This window comes from Theropithecus gelada, chromosome 14 (assembly GCF_003255815.1).
Source record: "Theropithecus gelada isolate Dixy chromosome 14, Tgel_1.0, whole genome shotgun sequence".
Taxonomy (NCBI): domain Eukaryota; kingdom Metazoa; phylum Chordata; class Mammalia; order Primates; family Cercopithecidae; genus Theropithecus; species Theropithecus gelada.
The window spans coordinates 124,655,381-124,675,291 of record NC_037682.1 but is presented as its reverse complement, the minus strand read 5'-3'; the positions used below and the strand labels follow the sequence as shown (position 1 = coordinate 124,675,291).

Sequence of the window (19,911 nt, the reverse complement as noted above, 5' to 3'; positions counted from 1 at the left end):
CAGTTTGTTCCTGTCTGGCCACTAGCTATTGAGTGGTGGTGTGCCTAGGATTGTGATTGGCCCACTACAGCTTAAGGACAGTTTGTTCCTGTCTGGCCACTAGCTATTGAGTGGTGGTGTGTGCCCCTCTTTCCTGGAGTGGGGTCGGGACTGCACGGAATGTACCTCCATGTCCTCAGGTGCTACCGCACAGGCAGTGCTGGGACTCGGTGCCCTCCTAGGCTGCCAGTGCTGCTCCTTCTCTCTCCTTGTGGTTAAGAGTGCCAGTGGTGAAGGCAAGCCTTGAACTGGGGCTCCACGCCTGGGCAGCTCTGCAATGTTGGGGATGTCATTAAAACTCTTTGAGCTCCAGTCTCTCCCTCTAGGCTGTGTGGGTGATAGATAAATAGGGGATTTGTAAGGTCAATACCTGAGTAATTGGCATGTGCATATTCAATAAAATGATAGTGCCTAACACGATAATTTCTTCTAGGGAATCACTCACTTTGGAAACAGAAAAACCCAGGATTAAATTTTGGCTGTCACTAACTAGCTGTGTGACCTCGGATTAATTACCTAACCTCTCTAAGTCTCGGTTTCTTCATCTCTCAAAAAGGCGTAATTACACCTTCATAGAGGACACAGATAGGAATTGACTGTGATAATGTTTTTTTTAAAAAAATCTAGCCTGCAGAGGGCGAATACATGATGTCTGTTATCCGTAGAATGCCATCAGTCACCACGTCCTCCTAACTCTTCTGCGTTCCACACACAACCCCCTTCTTTTCCTCTTCCACCTCTACCACCAGTTCCAGGATCTATCAAACTTGGGGCATGCCTACTAACAAGTATGCTTGCCACAATCCCTCCTGTACACTTCACCCAGATTAATTTCCATAAATTAACTCCCTCTCATTCACAGCACTCCCCTGCTCAAAAAGAAATTAACTTTTTTTCCCAGTAGGGGGGAATTTCTAAATCACTGGTCTGGGATTCAAGGTCTTTCTCTCTTGGTCTCCCATCTCCTCCCCTAACTCCCTCCTGCAGGGTTTCTGGCTGTGTCTGCTCTCTTCCCGTCTGTGAGACGTCCGTCTCATTTCTGTGGCTTATCTTGTCTCTCCCACCATTTCAAGTCAGTTGTGTTCTCCAGTGGATTCAGCCACTGGTAATAATTCTGGATTTCTGCAGGATTCCAGCATTACCTAAAGGATTCACATATCAATTTGCTTGTGAACCACATGTGTGCAGTGATGAGGTATACACAATTCGACTCGAATACTATGTATGTGTCCTATTATTTTTTATGTACATTCGCAAAGTCACAATGCTAACTTTTGGCTGATCTCTTGAAATATATTGCATGCCCTTTATAGATAAGAACAAATCATATTCTTCATATTCCCAGCCTTGAAAAGATGACTGTGTTAAGTAGGTACTTCATGAGTGTCAGCGGACGATACGATTGTCGTCTGTTTTCTGTTGTACTGCCGAAGTTTTCTGACTTGTTCGTAAGGAGGGAAGTAATCAATTGTTTTACTTCTTTAAAAATAAACAGGAGTTATTTTCTAGAAGGAGAAGAGCTCAGTCAGGCCCAAAGAACTTGTTGGCAATTGGCTGCTTTATAAAAACGTTGTGGATTTTGCAGTAGGACAGACCTAGGTTTTTATCCTAACTCATTAGCTGTGTGGCAAGTCACTGAATCACTCTCAACTTCATTTGAAAATTCAGGGGTCATAATGCCTACAAGGAAGGACTCTGGTGAGGATTAACTAAAGTGATAGAGGTGAATACCTGCCCATAGTAGGTGACTTGGGAAAACTTTGGGAATTGCAGCAAAGGAGGAAGGGAGAATTATCTCCTGTGGAGTGTCACTCACAGACCTCGAGGTGTGGACACATGGAACTGGGAAGGAATCCAAGCCACTTGAGGTCTTTGGAGGGCACTTGGGACAGAAATAGTCTGCTCAGTCCCTTCTCTAATACCTAGTGCTATCTTGATCACAGACCCTCCAAGTTCAGCGTCTAGTTCAGTGGCAGCATAACTCAGTCAGCAAGGTGTGCTGCCTACAAGCATGTGTTAGGGAGGGCAAGCAGGCCGTTTTAGAGCAGGGGAAAGTTCTGGGGTTTCTCACCCCCAGAGATACTGCCTCCCTGTGTAAACTGTCTGTGTAAACTGCTGTTCCAGAGGAAGGGACAGACTGGATCCTGAAAAGGAGAAGCAAGAAAAAAAAAAAAAAACAGAAGGAAGCCACAGGTATCCCTCCCTGGCCTTCTCCTCGTGAAGATTTCCGATGACTTCAGCAAGTTTCCGCCTCCTTGAGATCTAATCTGAATCTGTCCCTGCCTATGCTGTAATCATAGCAATTGTTTGGGCTTCTATAGCATCTTGCCTTGGTAGAGTTTCAGAATGCTTTGATTGTGGGGAACTGGCCAATTCTCTTTGCATCATTGGTTTAAAACTATAACATGCCCATCTCCTTGCTGGGAAAACCAATTGCTTCCAAGTGCTGTTAATGGCCGAATGGAGGGGTGGGGTGCAGATTTAAATGTCTGAGCTCTCCCTGTGGGTAGCAGTTCCTGCTCCATCCCTGCCTGGAGACTAGGAAGAAGGAAAAATGATAAGGAACTGGCGTGGGCATTAGTCACATTTCTGCCAAGCAACCTTTCTTTCGTGGTGTGCCCTGAGCCCTGCTGGCAGTGCCAGGCCCTCTCCACTGCCTACCAAGGAGCTCGTGTGTGTTCACGTGTCCACGTGAGCCCCACACCAACATACTTACACAGATAGCAACACGCAGGGCTGTGCTCCGGCGAGGGAGTGAGTGAGGGGCCGGCTTCGACTCCCCCTTGGAGTCAAGCCTTCCAAGCAGGAAAGTCTCCTTGCGTCGCTCAGGAGAGTGGAGCCAATGCGTGCCTTGGAGGAGGTCTGCTCTGAGCCCTGTACAGATTGGTGCTGATGATTCTTACCAGTTGTGTGTATGTGCAAGAAAAAAAATCAGAGACGCTGCCTGCCTGCTCCCATCTCTCGCGCTCTCTCTCTCTCTTCTGCTCTCTCCCTCCCTTTGCAAACATTGGATTTAAACCTGCTCAGAATTCAGCACAGAGGAAGGCAGCAGTGGTAGCAGCAGCAGAAGCAGTAGCAAGCCCGGCAGCTGAGAGCACCGCAGCGTCGAGATGTACCATCCTGCCTACTGGGTCGTCTTCTCGGCGACAACTGCCCTGCTCTTCATCCCAGGTACCATACAGGGGAAGGGTGTTTTCTCTCTCTGGGGCGATTGTACGACGTGAGAGCAGGAGAGGCAGCGGGGAGATGGAGAGGCAAGGAGGAAGGGGTGAGGACGGGGAGTGTGAGATGCATGTGAGTGAGAGAGGTAGGCTTGCTGTGTGCACGCACACACACACACACTCACACACACGCAAATGCTTTCAGCACGGGATTTGCTCTCTATTCCGGGGATCCAGTGAGCTGGGTTCGAGATCTGCACCATGCTGTGAGGCACTGCTGTTTCAGTGAAAGGCACCAAGTGGCATTAACCAGTTGTGGTCCTGGGGGTAGGAGAAGAGGGGTTTGAACTCCCAGCCATAAATCCTTCTTGCTGCCTATGTTGGGACCTGCAGGGTGGAAGGGGCACTCTCTCTTCTCTCTCAGTCGTGGTGGTGTCTCTCTGTTTCTGAATCAGTCCAGATCTCTGCACCTCCCTGTCTCTCTCTCTGTCTCTTTTCTCTCTCTCCACCTCTCCCCACTCTCCTCCTCCCTCCCTTCCTTAGGAACTGCTTTCCCCTACCCTCTCCCCCTGGAGCTCCTTCTCAGCCCCATCCCTCCTTCTCCGCTCACTCATCTGCTCCTGCATTTCTTGCAACACAGACCTTCTACTGCCTGCCATCCTTTCTTTATCCTTCCACCAAATGGGCAGATTATGCCCTTGAAATTCGGAATCCTGTCAGTATCTCCCTGTTCCTTACATCAGGAATGTGCATTTCCCTTGGCAGAATTTGGAATGCCCCTGCTGAGGGAAGGTGGGAAATTTGGATTTGCCTAATTCTCCCCAGCCCCTTCCCCACCTTGTCTAATGATTTAAATGTGATCCCACCTCTCACAGCAGTTACTTGTTTGGGGAAAACAAATCTGCAGTGACACAGGTAAGATGCTGTAATCCTACCAAAATGAGCTTAGCAGAAGCATTGCAAAATTCAAGGCATCTTAATAGATTTGATAATTGCACAGGAGTCCTTTGCAAGCAGACAACTGAATGCCTGCAGGCATCTTTCAAACAATGCCGAAGGGGCTAGGTTATGCTTGCCAAGGTTTTAGGCAGCAGCAAAAGTGTCGGTTTCCATACCAAACCCCCGCACAGTCAGGATCTTTTTTTTTTCCCCCAAATTGTGATACATGCATTGGATTAAACATTAGCTTAAACCTAAATTTTCATACATATATACCCAGACCTGAATGCTAAGATTTTAAAACCTTACCTATCTTTTTTTTAGGTAAAACATACAATTTTATGTTTTTATATTCAGTATTACTTGGTAGGGTTTTGTGGAAATATTTTGGGGATGTTGTTTTTAATAATGTAATTCCCTGAGTAGTCCTAAGATGCCAAAGTGAAATCAGAAAAATGGAAGTTTACTGGGGAGAAAGAAGAGAGGATCAACTAAAACAAGTAATCCAGCCGTAATGTTTTGTAACGCCTTGTGAAGATGGCACTTTTTAAAGCAGGGATGGGCTCTGCATAACCATGTTCCCAGCTGTTTGTTTTAGGCTGACCAAGAAGTTCAGAGTGGGGTTTTGTAGTTGCTGTTCTTCCAAATTCCAGCAGCATCCTAGGGGGTTCAGCCTGGGCGGCTGTGCTCAGCAGGGAAGGCAGAGCCAGCGGAACACTCAGTACCTGCCTGAGCCTGGTAGAGGGAGCCAGGTGGGTGCACTGGGTCCGCCGCAGGAGAAGACAAACTTTCCTGCGTAGGCAAGTCCCCGGCTGGACGGCAGCTCCGGGGGGCCTCCTCATACCCGCTTCCCCTCCTCTCACTGTGCTGGAGCAAAGATCAGGACTCCCATCCCGAGGGAATTCTGGCTGTGTGGATGCGCCCCTCACGGCGGAAATCAGAACATTACACTTTAGAAAGCAAGGCAGGGGGGTGAGCCCCAGTCTGCCGAAGCTGCATTGCAGTGCGCCCTGAAGGAGCCAGGAGCCAGGGTGAGACCTCCCTCTAGGGGTCCCGTGGCACTGCATTGGTGGGGAGCAGGCAGACCCTGCTTGCAGGAGAAGTACCCATAACTAAAGCAGGCTGAGGGAAAGGAGGATGAACCTGTGCCCCTGTCTGAATGTCCTGAGCATGGTGGACGACAATGACAAGCCATCCCCTGGTCTTCTGGGGGAGGGCAAGGCACGGACATCGCTGCAATGTCCCCTGTCTCTGAAGAGTCTGTTACCTGCTTTGAGGGCTCCTCTTATGCTAATTGTGTCAGGAGCCTGGGAAGAACAAGAACAGGGAGGAGAAAAAGTTAGCCTTAGAAGGTGTAAGTGAAAGAACGCTTCACATCTTGAGGGGTTCCTGTGGGAAACCTGGCTGGATCTGGAAGTTCTGATGAGCTGCCATGGCTTACTTGTGACTTCTCCTGTCTCTTTTCTTTTACTTCCTGTTATAGCTTTAGACTTTTTTTTCTTTGTTTCAAATGATGACGCTTTTTCTCCCACAGGGATTAATACCAGCTTGTTAGCCACTTACTTTCCCTGTGTCTAAAGACCGAAGGCTGATGTAATAATGGAACCTTGACCTGGTTAGGCCTTGATGCCATTTTATTCTGCAGCTTCTATTTCTTCGTAAAACACGTTTCCATCCCAGAATAATTTTAAGGTTAATGCTGTTGTCGCCTGGTACCTTCCACGGGGAGACTGATGTCACAGATAGCTTTTCTAGGCAGAATTTCTGGGATGGAAAAGACGGTCACACGTGGAGACAGTGATGAGCCCACACCCAAGACAGGGCAGAGGGCCAGTGGCCAATTGACTTGTCATGCTAGAGGCACAGTCTGAGGCGCTGGACACCCCTGGTGGGGGTAAGTCTGTTGTTCCAGTAGGAGGAGAGAGAGTCTGGGCTGGTGGCCTCCTTGACCTTGGGTCTGGGGGCTCTGTAGGAAGCAGGAAGCGAATACTGCTAAATACATGCATCAGAATCACCTAGGAGGAGAGAGGCCGGTTAAAATGTGGAGTCCCTGTCCTCATCTCAGCATTTGGAGCTAGCATCCCAGATCCTTCTGATGACCTGCAAACCACTCTGTCTGTCACTTAAAACCTGTGCCCGTGGCCTACAGTATTTGAGTATTTGAGTCAAAACTCATCTTCTTCCTGCTTTTTCTCCTCCAACTTTGAGAAATGGCTCTGTGGCCATGGGGCAGGGTGGAGTAAGGGGAAGAAGGTGTTGTCATTGCCAGCAGCCTCAGTTCCTGAGGCGTGGTGCTGCCCAAGGCCTGCCAGGGTCCAGTGCCATGATGCAAGGATTGCTAACCTGGAAGGCTTCTTTGCTCAAATTCAGACCATGACTTCCTGTTTGTCCCCTTCTTCTTGGCCCATCATTGTCTTGTGAGTCTAAGCAGGGATGTTAGCTGGGAGGGGTCCCCATTTACCTAACCTGGACTGAGCTGTGTCTTCATGCACTGATCTGTGAGCCCTGGTTCTGGCTACAGCTTCATCTCTTGCACCTTAAACAGGCTTTGCCTGTTTAGGGTCACAAAACCCTGGGCTTGGATAGAAAATTCCCCGAGGTTTAGGATTCCTCCTTCTCCAGCACACACCTTCCTGCTACTTCCTTCAGGGAAGTCCCCAAATCTTGAGTTTCTGGGCTGGGATGTTTGGCTTTGGGGTAAGGCCTGGGGGTGGGCTCTACAGCCAAGTTTTGATGAATTCCTTTCCTGCTCCTTAGCCTCTCACCAGCACAGAGCCAGGGAACCTGCTAAGAGTGCCTGATGTGCACAGGGGGTCTAGTGGGGGAATCCACACGCCAGACTCACTAAGAAAGAGATAGGAACAAGGACAGAGCATCTGGTCATGAGCAAGTCCTCAACATCCTTTAGGCCATCATGGATTCATGCCATCATGTGGCCCCCAATCCCTTAAAAATGATTGACATGTTAATAAGGTTAGACCGCGTCGTCTGCATTCAGCACGGGCCCAGTGGCAATAGCAGGCGCTGAGAAGGAGATAGCGTCAGCTGCCTCATGAAGTGGCTTTTTCAGTAGCCTGGAGCTCGGCAGCACTACTCAACCTGAGATTAATCAGAGATCCTGACGGGCCTGAGGTTCTCCCATGTTCCCTGGATCCTGTCTGCCTTTGTGCTTTCTCGAATTCTTAGCAACCTTGGCCACATCTCTGTAACCTAGAAAATTACAGAAGGAGATTCTTTAAACAGCTGGCACTTGCCTGCATTTGTTGTCTAGCAGCTCTGGGCCTGGGTCTCCCATGCCAGCTACTGGGAACTACCTCTGGTGGTTACAGCCTCAAATCCGTGTCAGGGTTGCCTGGGGCTGAGTGCACTTCTCTTTAGGTGGGACTCCCTCCAAGCCTCTAAGTATGCTGAAAGCTGAGAGTGATCTCTTTGATTAGTTGCTTTTTGAGGCTTATTTGGTTGGTTCAAGGCATCCTCTAAGTCTCAGTTTACCAATCTGTAGAATGGGTTCCAGCCATGTATGAACCTTGTTTCCAATTGGACAGAGTAGCTGAACACCTGGGTTAGATGATAACAAATAAACATTTGTAAAATTTTATTATTAAAAAAACTCATCCTGGTCCTCTAGGAACAGGGCAAAGAGAGATGGCAACTCACGTGTTAGAGGAGAGAGGACGTTCCTTATTGTTTAAAATGGGAGAAGATAAGGTAGAATCATACTGATCATGTATGTATGTCTTTGTCACAGTGATGAAAATTAGTAAAAGACAATCTAGTCCTTCACTTATTGACCAAGACTTTATATAGGTTCTGATTAAACATAAGGCATTAAGATATTCTCCTGCCTCAAAAGCCATTAATCCAGTAAAATAGGAAGATGTTAAGCTTTTTCTTCTTTTTGACCCCCAGTGAAATATACATTCTGACTTTGAACTTTTAGGTCTCAGTTTTTCTGCTGTAGAAAACTAGGGCAACAGACATGGCACCTTTGGTCTCCCAAAACAGTGTTTTGTGGTATTTCTGGCGGGGTGCTGGATGCATGGACTTGTACATCAGCCTTGGGCAGCTGGAACTCCAGGAGCCCCGTCTAATAGCCTTTGGCCTATGGGCACTGACTTTCCTGGTGCTGGTCCGCTGGACAGGGACCCCCTCAGCCTGCAGCCCTGTTTGCAGATGGACTGCTGCCATCCGCCTGCAGCTGCCTGGGGCTGGAGACAGAAGAGATATGGAAGCAAACTGTGATTCCTGTCAGTGAGCTCAAGTGTCAGCCCCCAGATGGTCTGTGGCTGCTGACAAACCAGGCTGTCAGGAGCAGTGGATGTTAGCACCTCTGATACTGACTGGCAGTTTCCAGACAGCGAGGGCCCGGCAGGTGGCTTCACCTTTGGGTGGCTCTGCTCTCCCACTCTCTCTGATCCCAGTCCTTAGTGCAGGGCTAGGTCCCGAGGACATTTGTCCCTCTTGCCTTTTATGCTGTTGGTGGGATACCCAGACTTAGAATTTGTTACTTATCTGCAAAGCCTTGGGTGCCTCTGCATTTTCCCTTAGGGGTGGGGATGGCTCTAGCACAGTAGGGCATGGACGTAGTTCCACTTGCTGGATTTATACACCACTCACTTGATACCCCAAGATGGTGGTATTTGTATGGCTCAGGGAAGGATTAAAGGTAGCTCTGAGAAGGGAGCCAAAAGAAATCTAAAACCAGGGAGAAGCTTGAAGACGAATGTGCTTGCTACCGCCTTCCTCTAGGCATGTGAACATACATTCCCCCTTCTCTTCCTCACTACGCTCTTGCCAACCATAGATGCATGCCCCTTCCTGCACGCATATACACGCAAGGCACACGTGCATTTCCAAGCCAGAGTTTAGCTACTCCCAAAATCACATTCACAGCTCTTTAAGGAAAGCAAGTCCTCCCTCTTGCCTTCTATATCTGCCTTTCCAGAACTCCCAACCGTAGCCCCCGGCCTTGGTGCTCTCCCTGTGGGCACACATGGCAGGAGGCCCACAAGCTGCCTGTGCCAGACACGGCCGTACATATGTGAGTGCTTCTTCCTAGTAATGCAGAGACTCCCTGCACATCCACCCACTCGCCTCTGAGCCCCAGAGCCAGTAAGTAGGTGCTAGAGGCAGGACTTGTGCTTGTCTCCCATCACCTCCTGTCCCCGCCCCCACCCCAGACCTCTTGGTTCGGAGAGGCTGGGGACCATCCTGCAGTCACTAGACTAACTTAATTAAAAGTTTACAAAATGCTTTGAGAACCCCCTGGGCAATGTGTTGGGGAAGTGCAAAGGATTATCATTATGATGCAGGTGCATTCTCGTTAATGAGCGGAGATGCTGTGCTGAGAGACCCCCGGAAAGGCCAAGATGAATCGATGCAGTAGGACACAGGCCATTGATTGGAATGGCTGCTTGCGCTTAGCATGGGAAATGATAAGTGACAATCAGATTGCACACTGAAATCCAACGTGGAGAAAACCAGGCTCTCTGGCACTTCAAGGGGCAGAGTCTCTCAAATGGCCTGAGCGGTCATTCTTGAACTTTTATTCCTGGGGAATCTGCAGATGGTACTTTACCACACTTGGGAGTTATGAATGGTTTTAGAATCACAGTGGTCTCATGCCTTATGGATCATCTGGAACAATTTATCTTTGGTCTCATTTGTTCCGCACTAAGAGACTGTGAGGTAGGCAGGGTAGATGTGGCCCTATTGTGATCTGATCTTCGTGTTGCCTAAAACCCTGTGTAGACTTCTTTATGACTTCAGAATAGACTTCGAAACACTTCAAGTGACCCACAAGGCCACGATCTGGGCCTGCGTCCATCTAGGTTCATCTCCAGCTCTCTGCCTTTCCTGCTCTGGGCTTTAGTTGCTCTGGACAATCTCAGTTCTGCAGACAAGGCATGTTCCCTCCTTCCTCAAAGGCTTCACCTGTCAGGTTACCTGAGCTTGGAAAAGTCTGATCCTCTTATCATTTTTTCTGACTACACATCCTTTCCATCCTGCAGAACTCAGCTTAAACACTGCTTTCCCGGGGAACATTCTTTATGCTTTAAAGTAGGCGAGGCCTCCCTGTTTATTGTGGAAGTCCTTGGAACCAGGTTTCTCTTTTCTAAAACTGTGAGTCCATATATTTCTAGCTAATTCTTGATTTTATGTCTCTCTTTCCTCCCTGGACCATTGTTTATACAGGCAGATCCCACACCTGTTTTGTTCTCCAAAAATATTCTCAGTGCCTAGCACGAGTGGGAGAGAGCAAGTGCTCAAACAGTATTTGTTGAACAAATGAATGAGAGAACGAATGAATGAATACATAAATACTGAGTGCTCACTTACTTTAGGCAATCATTCTGTTCCATCCCACTGAGTCCTCAAAGGCGTTGAGGCCCCCAGGTTGGCCTGCCCAGCAGCTTCTCCTCTGCAGTGTGAGGGCAAGAAGTTTGGGGAAGTGCCTTTCTTCTGAGAGACGGGAATGTGCAGGGAATGCTTATAATGATTAGTCATTCCAGTGTTCTTGCTTGTCAATAAACACCAGCTCTGAGCTACCGACCAAACACACATGCAGCAGCACAGAGCTGGCGAGCACACTTTTGGATCTCACATCGCACACTGCGACAGACACGCCTGAGAGTGTAAGTCGTTCCGTGAACACAGATGTGGGCCCTAATGTGGGCTATTGGTTTAATACAAACTAAAATTACTCAGCACATTTAACCAGGGTGTCTGTTGAAATGTCCCCGATTATTTGAAATTTAGAGTCATGCCCACGGCGCTAACAAGTAAAAACTGTACCGATCAAAAGGAGAATTCTGCTGTTCATAGGAAGTACCGTGTTGGGTTAGAGATACAAAAATGCAGTGGCATAGCAGAGGGTCCTGAATGGTCAATCAATGCTTAAATGGGTCGATGTTCGTATGGAAAAGGTAAAAAGCAGCTTAGTAAACCACAGGATATAAAAAAGGGTGCCGTATCACTTCTTGCACCTACTCATTTATCACAGTCTGGCCTATTTCAGAGTTGCTATTATATGGCTATGAGATTCTGAATGGCAGAGATCTTGACTTATTCATCTCTGAATACTCTACAGTACCAAGCACATTCATTTATTCAACATGTGATTTAGTGAGTGATTACTATGTGACAAATACTATGCTAGACATTGGGAATGTATGCCTGAACAAAAATTGTTATGGTTCCTGCTCTCATGAAGTTTACAGTCCAGAGGGAGAGACAGACATGCGTCAAACAAACACCCGTATAATTGTGAAATCACGACTGAGATAAAACTATGGAAGGGGAGGTGTGTGGTGCTGTGATTGCCTGTCAGGAGAGCTTGATCTTGCCAAGGAGGCTGGTGAAGCCTTCGTTATGAAAGTGATAATTGAACAGAGATATGAAGGAGGATGAGTAGAAATTATCCAAACCCAAGAGCAAAGACCAAAGGAAGAGGCAGAATGAATAGAATGGGCAGAAGTCCTGTAGCATGAAGAATCAGAGCACATTCTCCCACCTGGCTGGAGTGTAGAGGAAGAAAGCATGGGTCAAGATGAGGCTGGCAGGCTGGTAACGGGTCAGAAGATGAAGACAGCCCTTGAAGGTCATGTGAATCATTTTGGTCTTTATCCAAGCAAGAATGGAACTCCATTGATGTGATTCATGATTTACATTTTTTTATTCTTGTTCTTGTTGCAGTTTGCAGAATGGATTGGGAAAGAACAAACCGGGAAGGGGTAGACTAGTTGGAAGACTACTGTAGTAGTTCAGACGGGAGATGGCTGTGCCTTGGAACTTAGGAAATACTGGTTGGAATGGAGACACGAATGCGTTTGAGAGGCTTTAAAAGAAAGTTGTAGGTGAGAGTCAGAATATACAGAACTGAAATCTAAAAGTCTCCCCACTCTCAGCACTAACACCCCTGGGAGAATGCTGAGAAGAACATCTGTCCTCAGGTTCCTGCTTGTATGTGATCTCTTTCAGTTTAGGTGTAATCTTGTCCTGGAACAAGGAATAGGTTGTTTTTAGAAATCCCATACTTCTTGGCAGTCTAATAATCTCAATCTTTTAACTGGTGTCCTCTCTGGGTCTAATGTAGGGCGTAAAATTGAGTAACTTGATTTCTCTATCCTTCAAAAATATTACAAAAAGCCCTAGTTGTGTTTTATCTGCTGGATTCTGCTTGTGGTTGTTTCCTCCTGGAAGAAACCAGGCATTTTAGAGATGCTCTAAATGGACCCCAAAGTAGCTTGTGGCCACCAAGATGCAACTATTTCACAAATATTATCATGATGCAAAGTATGTATGACCTTCCCATGGCCCACCGCCTGGACACCTCTGAGCAGAGAGTGGCATCTATGGCTGGCTCCATACAAACATTTTTTAAATTGCAGTAATTTATTTAAAAAGTGAGAGGTCCTTGGAATCAAAAGGGACCTTGGAAATTGTCTAGTTGAGTGCTTTCATTTTATAGATGAAGAACTCGGGCAAAGGGCATTTGAGTGTCTGACCTGAAGTCACGTAGTCAGATAGTGACTGAGCCCCCTCTTGAATTCAGCTCTTTTCATCACCTGTCGGGTGTCATATCAACATCATAGTGAAGGGTTGGACTGAACTTTGCCTCCCAATCTGGTACCTTGCTGGAAAATGGAACTATAACCTTGGCCAGTATTCTTCCCTTGAAGCTCTCTTACCTTGGTGTACAAAGAGCGCTGTGGAACAGGTAGCTCCAAGTTCCCTCTTACCCACAGATTAGAGTCCAGGTCAGAAACAAACAAACAGAAGCCCTGTCTCCTTCAGAGGCATTTACATACTTTGAACGACCTTTGTAAGGAACTGGGAGACTTCCAGAAATACCTTGCTCCTTGATATGCAGAAGAATATGTTCAGGGTAGTACAATACCAAATGCCAGATATGTGTCAACTTGACTTGTTTGGTCTACACACCATGACAGGTACCTGATTTTATCATCACTTCACTATCAAAACATCTATTTTTAAATATCTGGTTGGGCTTGGCTCTGCACTAAGCCAAGAGAAAAGCTATACTGAGAATCCCACAGTCTCTATATTAATGATTCATGCTAAATGGTGGCATAGAGTGTACAAATCACATACATGTGCAGCATGACTATTTTGTGTGCTACTAAGGGAAGAACCAAATGCACTAAGTCTTCTTACCTCCCCACTCCTAACACCACCGCACTGCCTTCACAGTCGACAACATAGGCATGGGTGCAATCAAAACAGTAGGTCCAAAAGAGCCGTAGACAAATGTAGAACAGGAAGCCAGAGTTCAGACTCAAAACCATGCCAGATATGGTCAGATGGTAGCAGGCTGAAGCAGGACAGTGGGGAGGCCACGCCCCTATAGGAATTTCCATTTCTAGAAAGAAAGGCCGACAGAAGCTTTTGGCTTCTCCGAATAAGCTAACCTGGTTCTCCTGAACAGCCCAGTGCCAAGGGATTTCCCGTACCCCTGAAAGAGAGGAGGATGTTGGAAGAGAGAATGTGGCAGATGGAAATAGCCCATCAGCTTACAGGCTCCAAGAGAAGCTGGAGTTTCCTTGGGAGTCCCCTGGCTTTATCCCATGGAGGAGAGGAGTGCCCAGTCTTACTTGGCACTGGGATGGATGCCTCTTTGGGTGAAGCCCAGATGGGAAGGAACGATGAAAACCACTATCAGCATTTTGCATCTTTTTCTGGTGGGCCCCACCCTCCTTTTGTTTGGGGAGAATTCTTGGGAGTCAATGGATACTACCTTATAACTGCCATCAGTTTAGCCCACAATGTCCATGAGGATTGGGCCACTTCTTTGTTATGGCCCAGATGACTGTTTCTTTTCTTCTTTCACTTAAATTATTTATTTTTAAAGCCATTAGCTATCCTGCCACCACCTTGTGGAAGGAAGCATGGACTTTCTGATCTAGGACACGGCCTCTGACTTTGCCTCTCAGCTTATGAACCCAGTGATCTTGGGCAAGCAGTTTAATGTACTGAATACCTTTAATTCTCTCTGTAAAATCCAAAAGAACTGTTTTGCCTCATTCCCAAAGTGGACCCAAAGATTGGGAGAGGAGCCGGATGGACCCACCCCTTCTGAAGTGCTGTGCAGTTCCAGGTTGCCAGGTCTCCTTGCCTTGCTTCGGAAGGCGACTCTTGTCTGGGCATTTCTCCTCCATTTTCTGTGACTTCCTCTCTCTCTGGCTAGGATGGCTGGTGATGATAACTAGCAGTGGAGTGCATGCCAGAGAGTCTGTGACTCTTGTTTTGGAGCAGGAGGCCTATCCAGGGAACTCCTGCATTCACTTCCCAGGCATGAGTCAATGTTTGGTTTGCCTCTTTTTTTCCCATGGAGAGCACTGGGAAGTGGCTTATGTTTCCCCAGCTGAGCCTTGCCAGAGAACATGGACTCTGCCATTTGGGTTGTGACGAGAGACCTGAAACGGGTTCAGAAAGAGCTCCACCATGGAGCCTCAAGTCAAGCTAAAAGTGCTCTCCGGCTCCATGAAGACCAGGCCTGGCTGATAATGCCTGCCTCTTACGGTTGCAGTCACTACTAAAAGTAGAACTTTAGGGAACGGTGTTTGGCTGGAGAATACTCTTTTGTGGAAAGAGGGGTCCTCTTTGATGCTACTGAACACGTATTGGAAAGGGGCCTGACTGATTTCTGTACACATGGGCTGATGAGTGCATCCCTAGAGGTTAGATTCGTCTTTGCTCAGGCCCAGGGGGAAACCACAGCATCATCTCAGGTCCCCACAAAGCCTTGCACCCGTGCTGGGCTAAGTCCAGAACGAGTACCACGGATTCGGCACCGTTGTTCTTCTGCTTGCGTGGGAGAAAGGGGCTGCCTTTCTGGAATCGGTCCTACGCCCATCTTGTCCTCTGCCCTAATCCGGCAGGCCCAGCTTCTTGGGAGCCTCAGAAAAAGACCCAGCTCAAGCAGGGATGGGGAGCTGGCCTGCAGTTCTGAAAAGGGCCCTTGAGACCAGGAACCTCCCATGCAAACTGCACTTGGGAGGAGTCCTTCTGTCTGTGTTACCAGCTGTGTCTTCTGGGCAGCAAAAGCCCACAAGGACTTCAGCGTAAACTGGGTCTGGAGGACAGCGGAGCTCTTTGTACCTTACCCACACACTGAGTCTTTGTCTTGCCAGAGGTGCGGTGGAGAGCTGCTCTAGCCTTCCTTTGGAACTAGAAAATTCATTCTTCATTATGTCTTCATATTCATCAAGGGCTCTGAGCCTCACTTTGTATGGGCAGACTCTCAGAAATGTAAGATGGCACCATCTAGCTTTGCTTGTGAGCTGCTCAGCACCCAGCCCCAGATCTTTCTCACATGCAGTAGAAGCTATGTTGATGTGGTCAAATTTCATAGAAACAGTGGATGCTACTTTAGAAGGCAATTAGACACAGCTAAGCTTGGCTGGTTGAAGTCGGGTTTGTCTGGCAGGCACATGTGCCTATAGATTAGAGGTGCGGGAGAAGCCACGGACACTGTTACTCAGTCAGTATTCCAGAAGCACCACTGCAGCACGTGTGCCTGGGAGGGCAAGAGGTGTGTTTGTTATCAAGGTCACATTTTATGCTGTGGCTGAAGAGCAGAAACACAAGAGAGAGAGTTCAGGAAGATAGGGGAGGTGGGAGAAATCAAGGAAGATGCAGCTTTTTTCCCCCTCGTAAAAAGCGTCTTATAATCTTGGTTCCCCTTTATTTTCAACTGTTCATGATTGTTTTTTAGCTACATTTTGGTGGTGATATCTGGGAACAGAGTGACTGTGACAGATTTTTCAGTAAAGTTTCCCCCGTCCTTCTGTTGTGTCTCTCCCAGATGCTGGCTGTAGGACTTGCTTCACCATCAACAGATCTCACGCTTAGGTCTATGGCTGGACTTTATTTTTCCTCAAATATTTTCTCAAATAAATTAATACATAAAAATATCTTAATTATGCAATCAGGATTTCCTGAAGTCTCCTCTTTTGTATTGCATTGAACATTTGGTGGTAGGTGGCAGAGTGAAGCCAGAAAACCAAGGTTAGAACTAGGTGGAAAGTTAGGAGGAAAGCGGGACTAGGAATGTCTGGAAACCAGAGACAAGGAAGGGCAAAGGTGAAGCCCAGGCCACCCAGCACCCCAGCACAAGGGCTGCTGGGACAGAGACGGAGGCAGAAGATGAGTCAGTCACCCTGCTCACAGTGCACCAGGGAGAAGGAATCCTGAGCCCTCAGGATGTTCCTGTATAGGCCGAGGACCTTCCATGTTGAAGAGGAGGAGAGAGGCTTTCAGGGACTGTTACCCACAGGGCAAGCACCTCTGTGGGCTGCTCCTTGCCTGACATACCAGAGGGCAAGTTGCAGCAATCAGACATGGCAGAACCCTAGGGGGCGGGCACAGGGCATCTCAGCATGGACAGAAGCTGCCGCAGATCTTCCAACCTGCCACAGTTCACAGCCCAGCCCCAAATACATCAGGACCTGCCACTGTCCACGCCCCAGCCCCACACACACCAGCACCTGCACACTGCCCAACCATAGGCACACACACACCTGTGCATGCAAATTTATATGCACACACTCACACACACACTTGCATACACACCCACACCCGCACACACTCATACACAAACATCCATGCACACTTGTACACACAGATACCCATACCTGCCCACACTTACACACAAACCCATTCATGCACATCCCTATGCATACACACACACACACACACACACCATGCCTGCACACCACCCACCCATATGAGCACACACACCCACCCCCACACAACACTTATACACATTCTCATACACATTACACACATACATACCTCGCCTATATCCACCCACACCACCCACCCCACCCACACACAACCATGCACACTCATCTACACACACACCACATACACATATGCACACCACACTCCTCTTGTGAACCTCTTTTTGCTCATGAGGGTCTTTTGGAGGCTGTGTCTGTAACATCAGAGGCAGAAGTGCCAGGGGCTCTTCCTTGGAGCTGGCCGTGCTAGAGAAAGAGACGCTTCCTGGGCATCAGAAATGGAGAAAGTGAGGACCCCAGTCATCCTCCTTGTCCATTCTGTGCCTGATGCTCAGCAAGGTGCACAGCCTTTACTGTTCCCACTCTGCACACAAGGTAGCCACGGGCACCGCCTGAACGAGTGGCTGTGGTTACTCAGTCACTCACTGTGGCTCAGAAAACTCCTTTAGTCCTCACCTCCCTTCTTCAGAAACACCTTGTTCTTCCTGAGATGTGTCCCTCCATTCCGTTCTGTGGCCCGGCGCTGCTCACTGCTCCTTGGACCCTGGCACCGATGACTTTGCCCAGGAGTCAGCCCGGCTCTAATTAGTTTTCTGTCCCCTAAGACGATGCCTCTCAGATCCCTTCCCACAGCTCTTTGTCCTGATGCCTGGGTTTCTGTCTGTGCAGTCCAGACCCCACCGCCCTAGCGGTAAGTTGCAGGGAGTTACCCCCACTCCCTGACTCCCTGTTGCCCCTTATCACCCAGAGGAATTCCACTTTTATTACACCAGCTGTACACGATCACCTTCCACTATTAAAAAATTAAGACCCACTGTACTATCAGTGGGCTCCCAAATTCTTGTTTATGAGCTCCCATGGTTTTTACAAAAAAACATTTTAAGCGTGCACATATAGTATATATCTATGCATATATAAATGATATGTATGTTACTACTACACATGTATAGTAATATATAATCACTACACATATTTTTTCTCATATATAATGATAAAAAGGGTAAGATAAATAGATAAAAATAGGAATTCTGATATTCCTTCCTTTCACATCCATATATCACTCAGAGGACCCTTGGGGACAAGCACCACTTTGGAGACCATTGCAGAGAGTCATGCCACGTGACTGGGAACGGAGTCCAGACAGAAATGTCAAATCATTCTTGGCAAGATGCTTCTAATGACTTGGCTCTGACTGTCTCCCTCTGGGACTTCGCGTGGGGATGTGTCCTTGGCCACAGCTCACTCTGGATGTGGGTACAGTGCCATTGCTACGGAAGACCCCGTCTTGTGGCAGCTGTAATGTTCTTCAACAATGCTATCTTTGTGGTAAAAATGAGTAACACATCAGTGAATGCAGACCTGCATCCACAATATTCTGTTGTTTATTTAAAAAAAAAAAAAGACCACTGAAAGGAAATAAATGCAAAACAGTCTTTGCAAGAAGAAAAGGCCAAAGACAGGGACCATCCATTCCCATGGCTCATAATTCTCCATCTCCAGGGTTCTCCGCTTTCTCCCTCTCTGTCCCGGCTCTGCACCGGGGACCATACACTCTGGGGACACTGAGGCCTTAGCTTTCCTGGTTTAGGCTGGAAAGCACCCTTGTCCCTGAGGAGAAACTCAGCTGAGGTAGGGCTGGACTTTTCCAAAAGAGATATTATTAAAACATATTCATGAAGATACACGGAAAAGAGCAAAACTCGGAAGAACTGGAAGTGGATGCCTCTTCCTAGCATCGGTTTTATCCTGAAGTGACTGGAGTCCAGCCCCAGCCCCGGCGGTGGTGGCCTGAGTGCGTCCCCCAGACCTTTGGCCGTGGGAGGTGTGAGTGACCAGGAGCCTCGGTGGTGGCTCCGAAGCCTATTGATGGAGAGGCACATTTAGAAAATAGGAAGAAATACCGGCCGGGCGCGGTGGCTCAAGCCTGTAATCCCAGCACTTTGGGAGGCCGAGACGGGCGGATCACGAGGTCAGGAGATCGAGACCATCCTGGCTAACACGATGAAACCCCGTCTCTACCAAAAAAAGATACAAAAAACTAGCCGGGCGTGGTGGCGGGCGCCTGTAGTCCCAGCTACTCCGGAGGCTGAGGCAGGAGAATGGCGGGAACCCGGGAGGCAGAGCTTGCAGTGAGCCGAGATCCGGCCACTGCAATCCAGCCTGGGCGACAGAGCGAGACTCCGTCTCAAAAAAAAAAAAAAAAAAAAAAAAAAAGAAAATAGGAAGAAATACCTTGCTAATGTAAGATACTATTATTCTAACATTGTGCTTCCAGTTGGGTTGGTTGATACTTATTAGAGAGACTTGTTTTGTGCTGGGTGAATACCACAATCCTTAATCTCAAGGGGAAGAAAATGGTACGAACTTCTAACCAATAGGTCCTAGTCCTCAGCCCATTTGGAAAAGAGGCCTGTGACTGAGGAAGAAGGTCTGCCGAGAGTGTGAAAACAGAACTCGCATATTCAGTCATTACTTCTAGTGGAGCAGGTTTCATGGGGCCTTCATGAAGGCAGAGAGGAAGGAAGTGGTGATAGTTATGATTCTTGTCCTCTTTCTAAGGAGGCAAGAGAAAAACTTTGTTCTCTTCCTTTTGGGAGGCATCAGTTCACATCATTGCTTATTTATGGTGAACGTCTATAAGACAGGGGCACTGGAGGCCAATGTTCGTGGGTGGCAAAGCGAAACTGAGTCGATGGAAAATGTGAGGCTGAGACCAGGTTTCTGGGATGAAGTCTGAGGTGTCAGTGGAAGATGGGTGTGGGAGAGAGAAACAGTGAGGGTCAGCATGCAGAAGGAGTGAAGTGGAGAAGAGGAAGCAGACTGAGGGAGGAGGAGGACAGGTCCCTTTGGTGGTAGGAGGTTCCTGAGTAGGCACTGAGCTTCAGCCAGAGTCAGCTATCAGAACAGAAGCCTGGATTCTGTGTTCTCCCTGGGCTTTCTCCCCATGGAGGGTCTGCCCGGTAGCCAGGCTCACCTGTTGAAGAAAACCAGGAGCTGGCCCTGCGAGG

At 48.0% G+C, this 19,911-nt stretch overlaps 1 protein-coding gene across 2 annotated transcripts in view; it reads left to right on the top strand.

Moving 5' to 3' along the window:
• Positions 1-2,486: 2,486 nt before the first annotated feature.
• Positions 2,487-19,911, top strand: part of OPCML (opioid binding protein/cell adhesion molecule like) — a 1,151,950-nt gene continuing 1,134,525 nt past the window's right edge. For both annotated transcript variants that reach the window (XM_025357328.1, XM_025357325.1), the window contains exon 1: positions 2,487-3,210. Coding sequence is in view for 1 of the 2 variants with exons in the window: in XM_025357325.1 (XP_025213110.1) it covers positions 3,150-3,210 (61 nt within the window). In the remaining variant the exon portion in view is untranslated. The remainder of the gene's footprint in view (positions 3,211-19,911) is intronic.